This window comes from Scyliorhinus torazame, chromosome 12 (assembly GCF_047496885.1).
Source record: "Scyliorhinus torazame isolate Kashiwa2021f chromosome 12, sScyTor2.1, whole genome shotgun sequence".
In the NCBI taxonomy this organism is placed as follows: Eukaryota; Metazoa; Chordata; class Chondrichthyes; order Carcharhiniformes; family Scyliorhinidae; genus Scyliorhinus; species Scyliorhinus torazame.
In genome coordinates, this window is record NC_092718.1 from 227,044,488 (window position 1) to 227,066,181 (window position 21,694).

Genomic DNA, 21,694 nt, shown 5'->3' on the forward strand with positions numbered 1-21,694 from the left:
GAGATAGGCACTCCTGACTATCGACCTGTACTAGCTTTGAATCCCGCAGGCTCAGAACCCAAACGAAAGGCCATTCGTTTCCCTGACCTGGTGGGCCATTTCCAAAGTTAAGTATTGGCCTGTTAGTTGTAGGAAGTAGCTTAGAAGTAGAATTAATGTACAAGTATTAATTGCTGTATATAATAAATGAGCGTTGATTTAACTCTTACTAAGCGGTGTGTTGGATTATTAATCATTACTCGGATTTGAACCACGTGGCGGTATCAGAAAGATACCTGGCGACTCAAGAGCAAAGGTGACAGAATAAGAGCAATTAAACTAAGGCTAAAACGAGCAACACTAGAAATAGGAAGATAGAGCAGCTAAACACGTGGCTAAACAGCTGGTGTAGGAGGGAGGGTTTCCGTTATCTGGACCACTGGGAGCTCTTCCGGGGCAGGTTTGATCTGTATAAGGACGGGTTGCATCTAAACTGGAGAGGCATAAATATCCTGGCCGCGAGGTTTGCTCGTGTCACACGGGAGGGTTTAAACTAGTATGGCAGGTGGGTGGGCACGGGAGCAATAGGTCAGAAGGTGAGAGCTTTGAGGGAGAACTAGGGAATAGAGACAGTGTGGCTCTGAGGCAGAGCAGACAGGGAGATGTTGCTGAACACAGCGGGTCTGGTGGCCTGAAGTGCATATGTTTTAATGCAAGGAGCATTACGGGTAAGGCAGATGAACTTAGAGCTTGGATTACTACTTGGAACTATGATGTTGTTGCCATTACAGAGACCTGGTTGAGGGAAGGGCAGGATTGGCAGCTAAACGTTCCAGGATTTAGATGTTTCAGGTGGGATAGAGGGGGATGTAAAAGGGGTGGCGGAGTTGCGCTACTGGTTAGGGAGAATATCACAGCTGTACTACAGGAGGACACCTCAGAGGGCAGTGTGGCTATATGATTAGAGATCAGGAATAAGAAGGGTACAGTCACAATGTTGGGGGTTTACTACAGGCCTCCCAACAGCCAGCGGGAGATAGAGGAGCAGATAGGTAGACAGATTTTGGAAAAGAGTAAAAACAGGGTTGTTGTGATGTGAGACTTCAACTTCCCCAATATTGACTGGGGCAGAGTTTGTAAGGAGCATCCAGGAGGGCTTCTTAAAACAATATGTAGACAGTCCAACTAGGGAAGGGGCGGTACTGGACCTGGTATTGGGGAATGAGCCCGGCCGGTGGTAGATGTTTCAGGAGGGGAGCATTTCGGTAACAGTGACCACAATTCAGTAAGTTTTAAAGTACTGGTGGACAAGGATAAGAGTGGTCCTAGGATGAATGTGCTAAATTGGGGGAAGGCTAATTATAACAATATTAGGCGGGAACTGAAGAACCTAGATTGGGGGCGGATGTTTGAGGGTAAATCAACATCTGACATGTGGGAGGCTTTCAAGTGTCAGTTGAAAGGAATTCAGGACCGGCATGTTTCTGTGAGGAAGAAGGATAAATACGGCAATTTTCGGGAACCTTGGATGACGAGTGATATTGTAGGCCTCGTCAAAAAGAAAAAGGAGGCCTTTGTCAGGGCTAAAAGGCTGGGAACAGATTAAGCCTGCGTGGAATATAAGGAAAGTAGGAAGGAACTTAAGCAAGGAGTCAGAAGGGGGTCACGAAAAGTCATTGGCAAATAGGGTTAAGGAAAATCCCAAGGCTTTTTACACGTACATAAAAAGCAAGAGGGTAGCCAGGGAAAGGGTTGGCCCACTGAAGGATAGGCAAGGGAATCTATGTGTGGAGCCAGAGGAAATGGGTGAGGTACTGAATGAATACTTAGCATCAGTATTCACCAAAGAGAAGGAATTGGTGGATGTTGAGTCTGGAGAAGGGTGTGTAGATAGCTTGGGTCACACTGCGATCCAAAAAGACGAGGTGTTGGGTGCCTTGAAAAATATTAAGGTAGATAAGTCCCCAGGGCCTGATGGGATCTACCCCAGAATACTGAAGGAGGCTGGAGAGGAAATTGCTGAGGCCTTGACAGAAATCTTATGATCCTCACTGTCTTCAGGTGATGGCCCGGAGGACTGGAGAATAGCCTTTGTTTAAGATGGGTAGCAAGGATAATCCAGGGAACTACAGGCCGGTGAGCCTTATGTCAGTGGTCGGGAAATTACTGGAGAGAATTCTTAGAGTCAGACATTTGGAAGCAAATGGATGTATTAGTGAGAGGCAGCATGGTTTTGTGAAGGGGGAGATCGTGACTCACTAACTTGATAGAGTTTTTCGAAGAGGTCACAAAGATGATTGATGCAGGTAGAGTAGTGGATGTTGTCGATATGGACTTCAGTAAGGCCTTTGACAAGATCCCTCATGGTAGACTGGTACAAAAGGTGAAGTCACACAGGATCAGGGGTGAGCTGGCAAGGTGGATACAGAACTGGCTAGGTCATAGAAGGCAGAGAGTAGCAATGGAAGGGTGCTTTTCTAATTGGAGGACTGTGACTAGTGGTGTTCCACAGGGATCAGTGCTGGGACATATGCTGTTCGTAGTATATATAAATGATTCGGAGGAAAATGTAACTGGTCTGATTAGTAAGTTTGCAAACGACACAAAGGTTGGTGGAATTGCGGATAGCGATGAGGACTGTCAGAGGATACATCAGGATTTAGATTGTTTGGAGACTTGGGCGGAGAGATGGCAGATGGAGTTTAATCCGGACGAATGTGAGGTAATGCATTTTGGAAGGTCTAATGCAGGTAGGGAATATACAGTGAATGGTAGAACCCTCAAGAGTATTGAAAGTCAGAGAGATCTAGGTGTACAGGTCCACAGGTCACTGAAAGGGGCAACACAGGTGGAGAAGGTAGTCAAGAAGGCATACGGCATGCTTGCCTTCATTGGCCGGGGCACTGAGTATAGAAATTGACAAGTCATGTTGCAGCTGCATAGAACCTTAGTTAGGCCACACTTGGAGTATAGTGTTCAATTCTGGTCGCCACACTACCAGAAGGATGCGGAGGCTTTAGAGAGGGTGCAGAAGAGATTTACCAGGATGTTGCCTGGTATGCAGGGCATTAGCTATGAAGAACGGTTGAATAAACTCGGTTTGTTCTCACTGGAACGACGTAGGTTGAGGGGCGACCTGATAGAGGTCTACAAAATTATGAGGGGCATAGACAGAGTGGATAGTCAGAGGCTTTTCCCCAGGGTAGAGGGGTCAATTACTAGGGGGCATAGGTTTAAGGTGCGAGGGGCAAAGTTTAGAGTAGATGTACGAGGCAAGTTTTTTACGCAGAGGGTAGTGGGTGCCTGGAACTCGCTGCCGGAGGAGGTGGTGGAAGCAGGGACGATAGTGGCATTTAAGGGCCATCTTGACAAATACATGAATAGGATGGGAATAGAGGGATACGGACCCAGGAAGTGTAGAAGATTGTAGTTTAGTCGAGCAGCATGGTTGGCACGGGCTTGGAGGGCCGAAGGGCTGTTCCTGTGCTGTACATTGCTTTGTTCTTTGACACACACAGACACATACACACACACGTAGATACACATACACACAGAGACACACACACACATACATACGCATACACACACATATTCACACATACACACAGCGTCACACACAATGACACACACACAGACGCACACAGAGTGACACACACAGAGTGACACACACAGTGACACACACAGTGACACACAGAGACACACGCACAGTGACACACACACACAGACACACACAGTGACACACGCACAGAGACACACATACACAGACACACACAGTGATACAGAGACACACACACAGAGACACACACACAGTGACACACACACAGTGACACACAGAGACACACACACAGACACAGAGAGAGAGAGACACACAGAGACACAAACACAGACACACACACACAGTGATACACAGTGACACACACACACACAAAGTACACACAGAGACACACACACACACAGACACACAGACAATGACACACACATACAGTGACACAAACACAGTGACACACACACACACACACACAGTGACATACAGACAGTGGCACACAGTGACACAAACACAGTGACACACAGAGACACACACACAGTGACACACAGAGAGACACACACGCACACAGACACACACACAGGCACAGAGACACAGAGACCCACACACAGTGACACACACACAGAGACACACACACAGAGACACACACACAGAGACACACACACAGTGACACACAGAGACACACACACAGTGATACACAGAGACACACACACAGAGACACACACACAGAGAGACACACACAGTGACACACAGAGACACACACAGAGACACACACACAGAGACACACACTCAGACACACATAGTGACACTCAGAGACACACACCCAGTGACACACAGAGAGAGACACACAGAGAGAGACACACACACACAGACACACAGAGACCCACACACAGTGACACACACACACAGAGACACACACAGTGACACACACAGTGACACACAGAGACCCACACACAGAGACACACACACAGTGGACACACAGAGAGACACACACACAGATGCACACACACAGAGACACACACAGTGACACACACACACAGACACACACACACACAGACACACAGTGACACACACAGTGACACACACAGTGTCACACACAGTGACACGCAGAGACACACACACAGACACGCATAGACACACAGTGACGCACACACAGACACACACACAGTGACACGCAGACAGTGACACACAGACAGAGACACACAGACAGTGACACACAGACAGTGACACGCAGGGACTCACACAGTGACACACACACACAGACACACACACAGTGACACACACTCAGAGACACACAGACAGTGGCACACAATGACACATACACAGTGACACAAACACAGTGACACACACACAGAGACACACATACATAGACACACACACAGTGGCACACACACTGTGGCATACACACAGTGACACATACACAGTGACACACAGAGACATACACACACAGACACACAGAGACCCACACACAGTGACACACACACAGAGACACACACACAGTGACACAGAGAGACACATAGACACACACACAGAGACACACATACAGTGACACTCAGAGACACACACACAGTGGCACACACACTGTGGCATACACACAGTGACACATACACAGTGACACACAGAGACACACACACACAGACCCACACACAGAGACACACACACAGTGACACACAGAGAGACACACAGACACACACACAGAGACACACATACAGTGACACACAGTGACACACACACACAGACACACATACAGTGACACACACACAGTGACACACAGAGACACACACACAGTGATACACACACAGTGATACACAGTGACACACACACACACAGTGACACACAGAGAGACACACACACAGTGACACAGAGAGAGACACACACAAAGACACACACACAGACACACACACAGAGACAAACAGACAGTGGCACACAATGACACACACAGAGTGACACAAACACAGTGACATACAGAGACACACACACACAGACACACATACATGGACACACACACAGTGGCACACACAGTGACACATACACAGTGACACACAGAGAGAGACACATACACACACAGAGACCCACACAGAGACACACATACAGTGGTACTCAGTGACACACACACAGAGACACACACACAGAGACCCACACACACAGACACACACACACAGTGACACACAGAGACACACACACAGTGACACACACAGTGATACACACACAGTGATACACAGTGACACACACACACAGACACACGCACACACAGTGACACACACACAGTGACACAAACACAGTGACACAGAGACACACACACAGAGACACACACACACAGACACACACACACAGACACACATACAGTGACACAAACACAGTGATACAAACACAGTGACACACAGAGAGACACACAGAGAGACACACAGACAGTGGCACACACACAGTGACACAAACACTGACACACAGAGACACACACACAGAGACACACACACAGTGACCCACACACAGAGTGACACACACAGAGTGACACACAGAGAGACACACACACACAGTGACACACACACACAGTGACACACACACAGTGACACACACACAGTGACACGCATAGACACACAGACAGTGACACACACACAGAGACACACACAGAGACACACAGACAGTGACACACACAGTGACACGCAGAGACACACAGACAGTGACACACACACAGACACACACACAGTGACACACAGTGACATGCAGAGACAGACACTGACACACACAGTGACACACACACAGAGACACACACAGACAGTGACACACAGTGACACAGAGACACACACACAGTGACACACACACAGTGACACGCAGAGACACACACGCAGAGACACACACAGACACACACACAGTGACACGTACACAGAGACACGCGCAGTGACACACAGTGACACGCAGAGACACACACACAGTGACACACACACAGTGACACGCACACAGTGACACGCACACAGTGACACGCAGAGACACACACACACAGACAGTGACACACACACAGTGACACGCAGGGACACACATACAGTGACACACAGTGACACACACACAGAGACACACACAGAGACACACAGACAGTGACACACACAGTGACATGCAGAGACACACAGACAGTGACACACACACAGACACACACACAGTGACACGCAGAGACACAGACACTGACACACACAGTGACACACACACACAGACACACACAGAGTGACACACAGTGACACAGAGACACACACACAGTGACACACACACAGTGACACGCAGAGACACACACACAGAGACACACACACAGACACACACACAGTGACACGTGCACAGAGACACACGCAGTGACACACAGTGACACGCAGAGACACACACACAGACACACACACAGTGACACGCACACAGTGACACGCAGAGACACACACACAGACACACACACAGTGACACACACACAGTGACACGCACACAGTGACACGCAGAGACACACACACACAGACAGTGACACACACACAGTGACACGCAGGGACACACATACAGTGACACACAGTGACATACACACAGAGACACACACAGAGACACACAGACAGTGACACACACAGTGACATGCAGAGACACACAGACAGTGACACACACACAGACACACACACAGTGACACGCAGAGACACAGACACTGACACACACAGTGACACACACACACAGACACACACAGAGTGACACACAGTGACATAGAGACACACACACAGTGACACACACACAGTGACACGCAGAGACACACACGCAGAGACACACACACAGACACACACACAGTGACACGTGCACAGAGACACACGCAGTGACACACAGTGACACGCAGAGACACACACACAGACACACACACAGTGACACACACACAGTGACACGCACACAGTGACACGCACACAGTGACACGCACACAGTGACACGCAGAGACACACACACAGACACACACACAGTGACACACACACAGTGACACGCACACAGTGACACGCAGAGACACACACACACAGACAGTGACACACACACAGTGACACGCAGGGACACACATACAGTGACACACAGTGACACACACACAGAGACACACACAGAGACACACAGACAGTGACACACACAGTGACACGCAGAGACACACAGACAGTGACACACACACAGACACACACACAGTGACACACAGTGACACGCAGAGACACAGACACTGACACACACAGTGACACACACACACAGACACACACAGAGTGACACACAGTGACACAGAGACACACACAGTGACACACACACAGTGACACGCAGAGAAACACACGCAGAGACACACACACAGACACACACACAGTGACACGTGCACAGAGACACACGCAGTGACACACAGTGACATGCAGAGACACACACACAGACACACACACAGTGACACGCACACAGTGACACGCACACAGTGACACGCACACAGTGACACGCAGAGACACACACAGTGACACACACACAGTGACACGCACACAGTGACACGCAGAGACACACACACACAGACAGTGACACACACACAGTGACACGCAGGGACACACACACACAGACACACAGAGACACACAGACAGTGACACACACAGTGACACGCAGAGACACACAGACAGTGACACACACACAGACACACACACAGTGACACACAGTGACACGCAGAGACACAGACACTGACACACACAGTGACACACACAGACACACACAGAGTGACACACAGTGACACAGAGACACACACACAGTGACACACACACAGTGACACGCAGAGACACACACGCAGAGACACACACACAGACACACACACAGTGACACGTGCACAGAGACACACGCAGTGACACACAGTGACACGCAGAGACACACACACAGACACACACACAGTGACACACACACAGTGACACGCACACAGTGACACGCAGAGACACACACACAGACACACAGACAGTGACACACACACAGTGATACGCACACAGTGACACGCAGACACACACACACACACACAGATACACTTACTCTGCACATATCTGTAGATCCCCATTCTGGTGGGTTAGGAATCCTGTCAGTCTGTGTGAGGTGCTGATTGGGGGGTCACAGGAAACTGGCTGACCAGGGGCTGGAGGCAGGACTTCATTTCACTCAACTCGATCATCATCTCATGTTCACCTCCACAGTGCAGTGAGAAAAGACTCTCCGCCTGTTCAATCACACTCAATGCTTCATCCACAACCTGTCTGTAAATGACAGCAACAAACAGTCAGGCCAGGATCACTCAATATTTTGCAGAGAGGCTCAGATCTGTCCCCCCATACCCCAGTCTGACCCCCTCAGTCATCCCCAGTCTGACCCCCCCCCCCCGGTCATGCCCAGACTGACCCCATCACCCCCAGACTGATCCCCTCGTCACCCCAGTGTGAGCACCGTAACCCATCTGAGCCCCCTCGCCCCCAGTCTGACCCCTCACCCCCAGTCTGACCCCTCACCCCCAGTCTGACCCCTCACCCCCAGTCTGACCCCTCACCCCCAGTCTGACCCCATCACCCCCAGTCTGACCCCTCACACTGTCTGACCCCTCACCCCCAGTATGACCCCATCACCCCCAGTCTGACCCCTCACCCACAGTATGACCCCATCACCCCCAGTCTGACCCCTCACCCCCAGTCTGACCCCTCACACTGTCTGACCCCTCACCCCCAGTATGACCCCATCACCCCCAGTCTGACCCCTCACCCCCAGTATGACCCCATCACCCCCAGTCTGACCCCTCACCCCCAGTCTGACCCCTCACACTGTCTGACCCCTCACCCCCAGTATGACCCCATCACCCCCAGTCTGACCCCTCACCCCCAGTCTGACCCCTCACCCCCAGTCTGACCCCATCACCCCCAGCCTGACACCCCATCACCCCCAGTCTGACCCCCCATCACCCCGTCTGACCCCTTACCCCCAGTCTGACCCCTCACCCCCAGTCTGACCCCTCACCCCCAGTCTGACCCCTCACCCCCAGTCTGACCCCTCACCCCCAGTCTGACCCCTCACCCCCGTCTGACCCCTCAACCCCAGTCTGACCCCTCACCCCCAGTCTGACCCCTCACCCCCAGTCTGACCCCTCACCCCCGTCTGACCCCTCAACCCCAGTCTGACCCTTCAACGCAGTCTGACCTTCCTCACCCCCAGTCTGACCCCTCACCCCCAGTCTGACCCCTCACCCCCAGTCTGACCCCTCACCCCCGTCTGACCCCTCAACCCCAGTCTGACCCTTCAACGCAGTCTGACCTTCCTCACCCCCAGTCTGACCCCTCACCCCCAGTCTGACCCCTCACCCCCAGTCTGACCCCTCACCCCCAGTCTGACCCCTCACCCCAGTCTGACCCCCCATCACCCCCAGTCTGACCCCTCACCCCCAGTCTGACCCCTCACCCCCAGTCTGACCCCTCACCCCCAGTCTGACCCCTCACCCCCAGTCTGACCCCTCACCCCCGTCTGACCCCTCACCCCCGTCTGACCCCTCAACCCCAGTCTGACCTCTCACCCCCAGTCTGACCCCACAAGGATGAGGTACCCATTGAAGAGAGTCTGTGCCAGTTTGAAGAGTTCCTTCCCCAGTTCCAAGCTGCCATCTCCAAACTGGACCCTGACCAGCTCGCAGCTCCTCCGCAGGTGACCAGCAGCGGCCGGCCAATCAGCTGCAGGAACAGCAAAAGTCAACACAGTTCAGGAAAGGTCACGGCGCAAACCACAGAGCCCCATTCATCAATCCCCCCCTTCCCCCAATAAACCCACACCATCCCAACCCCCCACTCCACAAACCACGGAGCCCCATTCATCAATCCCCCCCTCCCCCCAATTAACCCACACCATCCCAACCCCCCCCCCCCCCCACTCCACAAACCACGGAGCCCCATTCAAATCCCAACCTCCCCCACACCATCCCCACCCCACCCCCCAGCCCAATCCCATTCCCCCAATCCCACTCTCCCCCTCTCACACAGCCTCCCCCCAAAACCACCACCCCAACCCCAGGACAACCCAAATGCCACTGACCCAACCCCACACTCACCCCCCACACCAAACCCACCCTCCCACACCCCCTCCTCCCCAAAGCCCTCACCCCCATAACTCTCACCCCACCCCTCACCCCAACCTCCCCATAAACCCCACACCAAGCCCGCCACAACCCCACCCCAACTCCCGCCCCCCCAAACCACACACATGCGCCTCCAGCCCCAGACAGCGGCCGCACCCCAATGTCCCCACGCCACACTACCCCATGACTCCCTGTCAACCGGCCCCTCTTCCACACTCCACCCTCAACAACCCCACACACTCAGACACACTGCCTCAGCCTCCCCTCACTCCCAATCAGAAATATGCCCTCTCAGTGGGACTGACTTCACCTTGGGCTGCGTAAATCTGGGCCAGGCAGTCCTCAATCTCTCCTTGCACTGGGTGCTGATTGGTCAGCAGGCTCTGCGCTAGCCGCTGACACTTGGAGAGCAGCTGAAACGCCTCATCTGAAAGAAAGAGAGTCCCATTGGTGAAATCCCGTTGTCACCATCGCCCCATCAATCAGACATCGGGCAATTTCCGGTCAGTATTGGGCACCGTACCCAGATGCCCGGTCAGTATCGGGCACTGTACCCAGATGCCCGGTCAGTATTGGGCACCGTACGCAGATACCCGGTCAGTATCGGGCACCGTGTCCAGATGCCTGGTCAGTATCGGGCACCGTACACAGATGCCCGGTCAGTATCGGGCACTGTACCCAGATACCCGGTCAGTATCGGGCACCGTACCCAGATGCCCGGTCAGTATCGGGCACCGTACGCAGATACCCGGTCAGTATCGGGCACCGTGTCCAGATGCTCGGTCAGTATCGGGCACCGTACCCAGATGCCCGGTCAGTATCGGGCACCGTGTCCAGATGCCTGGTCAGTATCGGGCACCGTACCCAGATGCCCGGTCAGTATCGGGCACTGTACCCAGATGCCCGGTCAGTATTGGGCACCGTACGCAGATACCCGGTCAGTATCGGGCACCGTGTCCAGATGCCTGGTCAGTATCGGGCACCGTACCCAGATGCCCGGTCAGTATTGGGCACCGTACCCAGATGCCCGGTCAGTATTGGGCACCGTGTCCAGATACCCGGTCAGTATTGGGCACCGTACCCAGATACCCGGTCAGTATTGGGCACCGTGTCCAGATACCCGGTCAGTATTGGGCACCGTGTCCAGATACCCGGTCAGTATTGGGCACCGTACCCAGATACCCGGTCAGTATCGGGCACTGTGTCCAGATGCCCGGTCAGTATTGGGCACCGTACCCAGATACCCGGTCAGTATTGGGCACCGTACCCAGATACCCGGTCAGTATCGGGCACCGTACCCAGATACCCGGTCAGTATCGGGCACTGTGTCCAGATGCCCGGTCAGTATCGGGCACTGTGTCCAGATACCCGGTCAGTATTGGGCACCGTGTCCAGATACCCGGTCAGTATCGGGCACCGTGTCCAGATGCCCAGTCAGTATCGGGCACTGTGTCCAGATACCCGGTCAGTATTGGGCACCGTACCCAGATACCCGGTCAGTATCGGGCACTGTGTCCAGATGCCCGGTCAGTATCGGGCACTGTGTCCAGATACCCGGTCAGTATTGGGCACCGTGTCCAGATGCCCGGTCAGTATCGGGCACCGTACCCAGATACCCGGTCAGTATCGGGCACTGTACGCAGATGCCCGGTCAGTATTGGGCACCGTGTCCAGATACCCGGTCAGTATCGGGCACCGTACCCAGATACCCGGTCAGTATCGGGCACTGTACGCAGATGCCCGGTCAGTATCGGGCACCGTACCCAGATGCCCGGTCAGTATTGGGCACCGTGTCCAGATACCTGGTCAGTATTGGGCACCGTGTCCAGATACCCGGTCAGTATTGGGCACCGTGTCCAGATACCCGGTCAGTATTGGGCACCGTGCCCAGATATCCGGTCAGTATTGGGCACCGTGTCCAGATACCCGGTCAGTATTGGGCACCGTGTCCAGATACCCGGTCAGTATTGGGCACCGTACCCAGATGCCCGGTCAGTATTGGGCACCGTACCCAGATGCCCGGTCAGTATTGGGCACCGTACCCAGATACCCGGTCAGTATTGGGCACCGTACCCAGATGCCCGGTCAGTATTGGGCACCGTACCCAGATACCCGGTCAGTATCGGGCACCGTGTCCAGATACCCGGTCAGTATCGGGCACTGTGTCCAGATACCCGGTCAGTATTGGGCACCGTGTCCAGATACCCGGTCAGTATCGGGCACTGTGTCCAGATACCCGGTCAGTATCGGGCACCGTGTCCAGATACCCGGTCAGTATCGGGCACCGTGTCCAGATACCCGGTCAGTATCGGGCACCGTGTCCAGATACCCGGTCAGTATTGGGCACCGTGTCCAGATACCCGGTCAGTATTGGGCACCGTGCGCAGATACCCGGTCAGTATTGGGCACCGTGTCCAGATACCCGGTCAGTATCGGGCACCGTGTCCAGATGCCCGGTCAGTATTGGGCACCGTGTCCAGATACCCGGTCAGTATCGGGCACCGTGTCCAGATGCCCGGTCAGTATCGGGCACCGTGTCCAGATACCCGGTCAGTATTGGGCACCGTACCCAGATACCCGGTCAGTATCGGGCACCGTGTCCAGATACCCGGTCAGTATTGGGCACCGTACCCAGATACCCGGTCAGTATCGGGCACCGTGTCCAGATACCCGGTCAGTATCGGGCACCGTACCCAGATACCCGGTCAGTATCGGGCACCGTACCCAGATACCCGGTCAGTATCGGGCACCGTACCCAGATACCCGGTCAGTATTGGGCACCGTGTCCAGATACCCGGTCAGTATCGGGCACCGTACCCAGATACCCGGTCAGTATTGGGCACCGTGTCCAGATACCCGGTCAGTATTGGGCACCGTACCCAGATACCCGGTCAGTATTGGGCACCGTGTCCAGATACCCGGTCAGTATTGGGCACCGTACCCAGATACCCGGTCAGTATTGGGCACCGTGTCCAGATACCCGGTCAGTATCGGGCACCGTACGCAGATGCCCGGTGAGTACTGGGCACTGTACCCAGATGCCCGGTCAGTATCGGGCACCGTACCCAGATACCCGGTCAGTATCGGGCACCGTACCCAGATGCCCGGTCAGTATCGGGCACCGTACCCAGATACCCGGTCAGTATCGGGCACCGTACCCAGATGCCCGGTCAGTATCGGGCACCGTACGCAGATACCCGGTCAGTATTGGGCACCGTACGCAGATGCCCGGTCAGTATTGGGCACTGTACCCAGATGCCCGGTCAGTATCGGGCACCGTACCCAGATACCCGGTCAGTATCGGGCACCGTACCCAGATACCCGGTCAGTATCGGGCACCGTACCCAGATACCCGGTCAGTATCGGGCACCGTACCCAGATGCCCGGTCAGTATTGGGCACCGTACGCAGATGCCCGGTCAGTATTGGGCACTGTACCCAGATGCCCGGTCAGTATCGGGCACCGTACCCAGATACCCGGTCAGTATCGGGCACCGTACCCAGATACCCGGTCAGTATTGGGCACCGTACCCAGATACCCGGTCAGTATTGGGCACCGTATCCAGATACCCGGTCAGTATCGGGCACCGTGTCCAGATACCCGGTCAGTATTGGGCACCGTGTCCAGATACCCGGTCAGTATCGGGCACCGTGTCCAGATGCCCGGTCAGTATTGGGCACCGTACCCAGATACCCGGTCAGTATCGGGCACCGTACCCAGATACCCGGTCAGTATCGGGCACCGTGTCCAGATACCCGGTCAGTATTGGGCACCGTACCCAGATACCCGGTCAGTATTGGGCACCGTGTCCAGATACCCGGTCAGTATCGGGCACCGTGTCCAGATGCCCGGTCAGTATTGGGCACCGTGTCCAGATACCCGGTCAGTATTGGGCACCGTGTCCAGATACCCGGTCAGTATCGGGCACCGTGTCCAGATGCCCGGTCAGTATTGGGCACCGTGTCCAGATGCCTGGCCAGTTTCGGGCACCGTGTCCAGATACCCGGTCAGTATCGGGCACCGTACCCAGATATCCGGTCAGTATTGGGCACCGTGTCCAGATACCCGGTCAGTATTGGGCACCGTGTCCAGATACCCGGTCAGTATTGGGCACTGTGTCCAGATGCCCGGTCAGTATTGGGCACCGTGTCCAGATACCCGGTCAGTATCGGGCACCGTACGCAGATACCCGGTCAGTATCGGGCACTGTGTCCAGATACCCGGTCAGTATTGGGCACCGTGTCCAGATACCCGGTCAGTATTGGGCACCGTACGCAGATGCCCGGTCAGTATTGGGCACCATGTCCAGATACCCGGTCAGTATCGGGCACTGTGTCCAGATGCCCGGTCAGTATTGGGCACCGTGTCCAGATGCCCGGTCAGTATTGGGCACAGTGTCCAGATACCCGGTCAGTATTGGGCACCGTGTCCAGATACCCGGTCGGTATTGGGCACCGTGTCCAGATGCCCGGTCAGTATTGGGCACCGTACCCAGATGCCCGGTCAGTATTGGGCACAGTGTCCAGATACCCGGTCAGTATTGGGCGCCATGTCCAGATACCCGGTCAGTATTGGGCACCGTGCGCAGATGCCCGGTCAGTATCGGGCACCGTGCGCAGATACCCGGTCAGTATTGGGCGCCATGTCCAGATACCCGGTCAGTATTGGGCACCGTGTCCAGATACCCGGTCAGTATTGGGCACCGTATCCAGATGCCCGGTCAGTATTGGGCACCGTACCCAGATACCCGGTCAGTATTGGGCACCGTGTCCAGATACCCGGTCAGTATTGGGCACCGTACCCAGATGCCCGGTCAGTATTGGGCACCGTGTCCAGATGCCCGGTCAGTATTGGGCACCGTACCCAGATACCCGGTCAGTTTCGGGCACCGTGTCCAGATACCCGGTCAGTATTGGGCACTGTGCCCAGATACCCGGTCAGTATCGGGCACCGTGTCCAGATACCCGGTCAGTATCGGGCACTGTGTCCAGATACCCGGTCAGTATCGAGCACAGTGTCCAGATGCCCGGTCAGTATTGGGCACCGTACCCAGATACCCGGTCAGTATCGGGCACTGTGTCCAGATACCCGGTCAGTATTGGGCACCGTACCCAGATACCCGGTCAGTATCGGGCACCGTACCCAGATGCCCGGTCAGTATCGGGCACTGTGTCCAGATACCCGGTCAGTATTGGGCACCGTACCCAGATACCCGGTCAGTATCGGGCACTGTGTCCAGATGCCCGGTCAGTATCGGGCACTGTGTCCAGATACCCGGTCAGTATTGGGCACCGTACCCAGATGCCCGGTCAGTATTGGGCACCGTACCCAGATGCCCGGTCAGTATCGGGCACCGTGTCCAGATACCCGGTCAGTATTGGGCACCGTACCCAGATACCCGGTCAGTATTGGGCACCGTGTCCAGATACCCGGTCGGTATTGGGCACCGTACCCAGATACCCGGTCAGTATTGGGCACCGTACCCAGATACCCGGTCGGTATTGGGCACCGTACCCAGATGCCCGGTCAGTATCGGGCACCGTGTCCAGATACCCGGTCAGTATTGGGCACCGTACCCAGATGCCCGGTCAGTATCGGGCAGTGTGTCCAGATACCCGGTCAGTATTGGGCACCGTGCCCAGATACCCGGTCAGTATTGGGCACCGTACCCAGATGCCCGGTCAGTATTGGGCACTGTACCCAGATACCCGGTCAGTATTGGGCACCGTACCCAGATACCCGGTCAGTATTGGGCACCGTACCCAGATGCCCGGTCAGTATTGGGCACCGTACCCAGATGCCCGGTCAGTATTGGGCACCGTACCCAGATGCCCGGTCAGTATCGGGCACCGTGTCCAGATACCCGGTCAGTATCGAGCACCGTGTCCAGATACCCGGTCAGTATTGGGCACCGTACCCAGATGCCCGGTCAGTATCGGGCACCGTGCCCAGATGCCCGGTCAGTATTGGGCACAGTACCCAGATGCCCGGTCAGTATCGGGCACCGTGCCCAGATGCCCGGTCAGTATTGGGCACCTTACCCAGATACCTGGTCAGTATCGGGCACCGTACGCAGATGCCCGGTCAGTATTGGGCACCGTGTCCAGATGCCCGGTCAGTATTGGGCACCGTGTCCAGATACCCGGTCAGTATCGAGCACCGTGTCCAGATACCCGGTCAGTATTGGGCACCGTACCCAGATACCCGGTCAGTATTGGGCACCGTACCCAGATACCCGGTCAGTATCGAGCACCGTGTCCAGATACCCGGTCAGTATTGGGCACCGTACCCAGATACCCGGTCAGTATCGGGCACTGTGTCCAGATGCCCGGTCAGTATTGGGCACCATACGCAGATGCCCGGTCAGTATTGGGCACCGTGCCCAGATATCCGGTCAGTATTGGGCACCGTGTCCAGATACCCGGTCAGTATCGGGCACTGTGTCCAGATGCCTGGTCAGTATCGGGCACCGTACGCAGATACCCGGTCAGTATTGGGCACTGTGTCCAGATACCCGGTCCAGTATTGGGCACTGTGTCCAGATACCCGGTCAGTATTGTGCACCGTGCCCAGATACCCGGTCAGTATTGGGGCACTGTGTCCAGATGCCCGGTCAGTATTGGGCACCTTACCCAGATGCCCGTCAGTATTGGGCACCGTACCCAGATGCCCGGTCAGTATTGGGGCACCGTGTCCAGATACCCGGTCAGTATTGGGCACCGTACCCAGATGCCCGGTCAGTATTGGGCACCGTACCCAGATGCCCGGTCAGTATTGGGCACCGTACCCAGATACCCGGTCAGTATTGGGCACCGTGTCCAGATGCCCGGTTAGTATTGGGCACCGTGTCCAGATACCCGGTCAGCATCGGGCACCGTACCCAGATGCCCGGTCAGTATTGGGCACCGTGTCCAGATGCCCGGTTAGTATTGGGCACCGTGTCCAGATACCCGGTCAGCATCGGGCACCGTACCCAGATGCCCGGTCAGTATTGGGGCACCGTGTCCAGATACCCGGTCAGTATTGGGCACCGTACCCAGATGCCCGGTCAGTATTGGGCACCGTGTCCAGATACCCGGTCAGTATCGGGCACCGTGTCCAGATACCCGGTCAGTATTGGGGCACCGTGTCCAGATACCCGGTCAGTATTGGGCACCGTGTCCAGATACCCGGTCAGTATTGGGCACCGTACCCAGATACCCGGTCAGTATCGGGCACCGTGTCCAGATACCCGGTCAGTATTGGGCACCGTACCCAGATGCCCGGTCAGTATTGGGCACCGTGTCCAGATACCCGGTCAGTATCGGGCACCGTGTCCAGATACCCGGTCAGTATTGGGCACCGTACCCAGATGCCCGGTCAGTATTGGGCACCGTGTCCAGATACCCGGTCAGTATCGGGCACCGTGTCCAGATACCCGGTCAGTATTGGGCACCGTGTCCAGATACCCGGTCAGTATTGGGCACCGTACCCAGATACCCGGTCAGTATCGGGCACTGTCCCCCAGGCGCCCGGTCAGTATTGGGCACCGTGTCCAGATACCCGGTCAGTATTGGGCACCGTGTCCAGATACCCGGTCAGTATTGGGCACCGTGTCCAGATACCCGGTCAGTATCGGGCACCGTACCCAGATACCCGGTCAGTATTGGGCACCGTGTCCAGATACCTGGTCAGTATTGGGCACCGTGTCCAGATACCTGGTCAGTATCGGGCACCGTACCCAGATACCCGGTCAGTATTGGGCACCGTACCCAGATACCCGGTCAGTATCGGGCACCGTGTCCAGATACCCGGTCAGTATTGGGCACCGTGTCCAGATACCCGGTCAGTATTGGGCACCGTGTCCAGATACCCGGTCAGTATCGGGCACCGTGTCCAGATACCCGGTCAGTATTGGGCACCGTGTCCAGATACCTGGTCAGTATCGGGCACCGTACCCAGATACCCGGTCAGTATCGGGCCACCGTGTCCAGATACCCGGTCAGTATTGGGCACCGTGTCCAGATACCTGGTCAGTATCGGGCACCGTACCCAGATACCCGGTCAGTATCGGGCACCGTGTCCAGATACCTGGTCAGTATCGGGCACCGTACCCAGATACCCGGTCAGTATCGGGCACCGTGTCCAGATACCTGGTCAGTATTGGGCACCGTGTCCAGATACCTGGTCAGTATCGGGCACCGTGTCCAGATACCCGGTCAGTATCGGGCACCGTACCCAGATACCCGGTCAGTATCGGGCACCGTGTCCAGATACCCGGTCAGTATCGGGCACCGTGTCCAGATACCCGGTCAGTATCGGGCACCGTACCCAGATACCCGGTCAGTATCGGGCACCGTGTCCAGATACCTGGTCAGTATCGGGCACCGTACCCAGATACCCGGTCAGTATTGGGCACCGTACACAGATACCCGGTCAGTATCGGGCACCGTGTCCAGATTCCTGGTCAGTATCGGGCACTGTCCCCAGGCGCCCGGTCAGTATCGGGCACGGTACCCAGACGCCCGGTCACTCTCGGGCACCGTACCCAGACGCCCGGTCACTCTCGGGCACTGTACCTGGATTCCTGGCACTCAATCTCCTGGCGATATCGATCTTGGTTCTTAGTAGTTGCACTTGTTTGAACGAGTGACGATTTGGAGACCAGGTGACCACAGGAGCTGTTTGGACAGCTGCAATGTCCTTCCTCCGAGTCCTGCATGTAACAGAAACAGATCAAAATCAATCACCACCAAGGCAGACTGTAAACTGAGAGGTTACATCGCAAGGGACTGTTATACAACTGGTATAAACAGCTAAACGCGTGACAAAGAACAAAGAAATGTACAGCACAGGAACAGGCCCTTCGGCCCTCCAAGCCCGTGCCGACCATTCTGCCCGACTAAACTATAATCTTCTGCACTTCCGGGGTCCATATCCCTCTATTCCCATCTTATTCATGTATTTGTCGAGATGCCCCTTAAATGTCACTATCGTCCCTGCTTCCACCACCTCCTCCGGTAGCGAGTTCCAGGCACCCACTACCCTCTGTGTAAAAAACTTGCCTCGTACATCTCCTCTAAACCTTGCCACTCGCACCTTAAACCTATGCCCCCTAGTAATTGACCCCCTCTACCCTGGGAAAAAGTATCTGACTTTCCACTCTGTCTATGCCCCTCATAATTTTGTAGACCTCTATCAGGTCGCCCCTCAACCTCCGTCGTTCCAGTGAGAACAAACCGAGTTTATTCAACCGCTCCTCATAGCTAATGCCCTCCATACCAGGCAACATCCTGGTAAAATCTCTTCTGCACCCTCTCCAAAGCCTCCACATCCTTCTGTAGTGTGGCGACCAAGAATTGAACACTATACTCCAAGTGTGGCCTAACTAAGGTTCTATACAGCTGCAACATGACTTGCCCATTTTTATACTCAATGCCCCGGCCAATGAAGGCAAGCATGCTGAATGCCTTCTTGACGACCTTCTCCACCTGTGTTGCCCCTTTCAGTAACCTGTGGACCTGCACACCTAGATCTCTCTGACTTTCAATACTCTTGAGGGTTCTACCATTCACTGTATATTCCCTACCTGCATTAGACCTTCCAAAATGCATTACCTCACATTTGTCCGGATTAAACTCCATCTGCCATCTCTCCGCCCAAGTCTCCAAAACAATCTAAATCCTGCTGTATCCTCTGACAGTCCTCATTGCTGCCGCAATTGCACCAACCTTTGTGTCGGCTGTGTCACCAGGGGGAGCTCTGGTTGTATGTGTGATCTATACGGTGTGATCTATACTGTGTGATTGGTGGATGCTCTGGCTATGTGTGATCCATACCATGTGATCCATACTGTATGACCAGGGGAAGCTCCGGCTGCAATGTGTGATCTATACTGTGTTAGCTCCTCCAATGGTGTCTTGTTCAAACTGGTCCGTGGCCATGGGTTGCTGCTGCTTTGAGCCACTCCTGCCCATTCAGCTGTCACAGAATCACAGCAAGTTACCGGCACAGAAAGAGGCCACTTTGCCATCATATCTTATAGAATTTACAGTGCAGAAGGAGGCCATTCGGCCATCGAGTCTGCACCGGCTCCTGGAAAGAGCACCCCACCCAAGGTCAACACCTCCACCCCATCCCCATAACCCAGCAACCCCACCCAACACTAAGAGCAATTTTGGACACTAAGGACAATTTATCACGGCCAATCCACGTAACCTGCACATCTTTGGACTGTGGGGGGAAACCGGAGCACCGGAGGAAACCCACGCACACACGGGGAGGATGTGCAGACTCCCGCACATAAGCCGGAATCGAACCTGGGAGCCTGGAGCTGTGAAGCAATTGTGCTGTCCACAGGCTACCCCTGCTGCCCCATCCCAGCACCAGCTGAAAATCGAGCCCCCTCCCTCCGCCTGATTGCACTTTGCAGCATTTGGTCCTGGGCCCAGCGGGATCTGGTGCTGGAGGTGGAAATCCAGACACCTTTCCAATGAGTTGATGATTTTTGTCTCTGCTACCCTTTCAGGTAATGAATTCCAGACCCCCACAACCCTCTGGGTGAAAACGCATTTCTTAATCTCCCCTCTAATCCTTCTAACAACCACTTCAATCGATGGCCCCGAGTCAGTGACCTCTCTGCTCAGGTAACCAGGCCCTTGCCAGCCACTCTATCCAGGCCCCTTATCCCTTTGTACATCTCAATCTAATCTTCCCTCGGCCTCCTCTGTTCCAAGGAGAGCAATCCCAGCCTCTCCGATCATTCCTCATTGCTGTGATGTCCCAGCCCTGGCAACACCCTCACTAACCTCCTCTGGACCCTCTCCAATGCACTGACATCCTTTCTGTAATGAGGTGACCAGGACTGCGCACATTATATACAGTTCCAGCATAACCTCCCTGCTCTTAGATTCTGTGCCTTTGCAAATAAATTAAAGGATTCCATTTGCCTTCGATCACCTGTCCTGGTATCTTAGGTATCTGTGGACATTGACTCCCAAATTTCTTGTTAGTTTGCGCGTCTGTCTTGCACGCCCCCCCCCCCCCCCCCCCCCCCCGAGCTCAGCCGTTCTGTGACCTCCTTCATCTAACTACAACGG

At 54.8% G+C, this 21,694-nt stretch overlaps 1 protein-coding gene across 1 annotated transcript in view; it reads right to left on the reverse strand.

Moving 5' to 3' along the window:
• Positions 1–21,694, reverse strand: part of smyd4 (SET and MYND domain containing 4) — an 83,847-nt gene that overhangs the window by 8,646 nt on the left and 53,507 nt on the right. The window contains 4 exon segments of the mRNA XM_072470151.1: positions 8,546–8,763; positions 10,092–10,215; positions 10,927–11,043; positions 19,175–19,311. Coding sequence (XP_072326252.1) covers positions 8,592–8,763; positions 10,092–10,215; positions 10,927–11,043; positions 19,175–19,311 — 550 coding nt within the window. The 3' untranslated portion in view covers positions 8,546–8,591.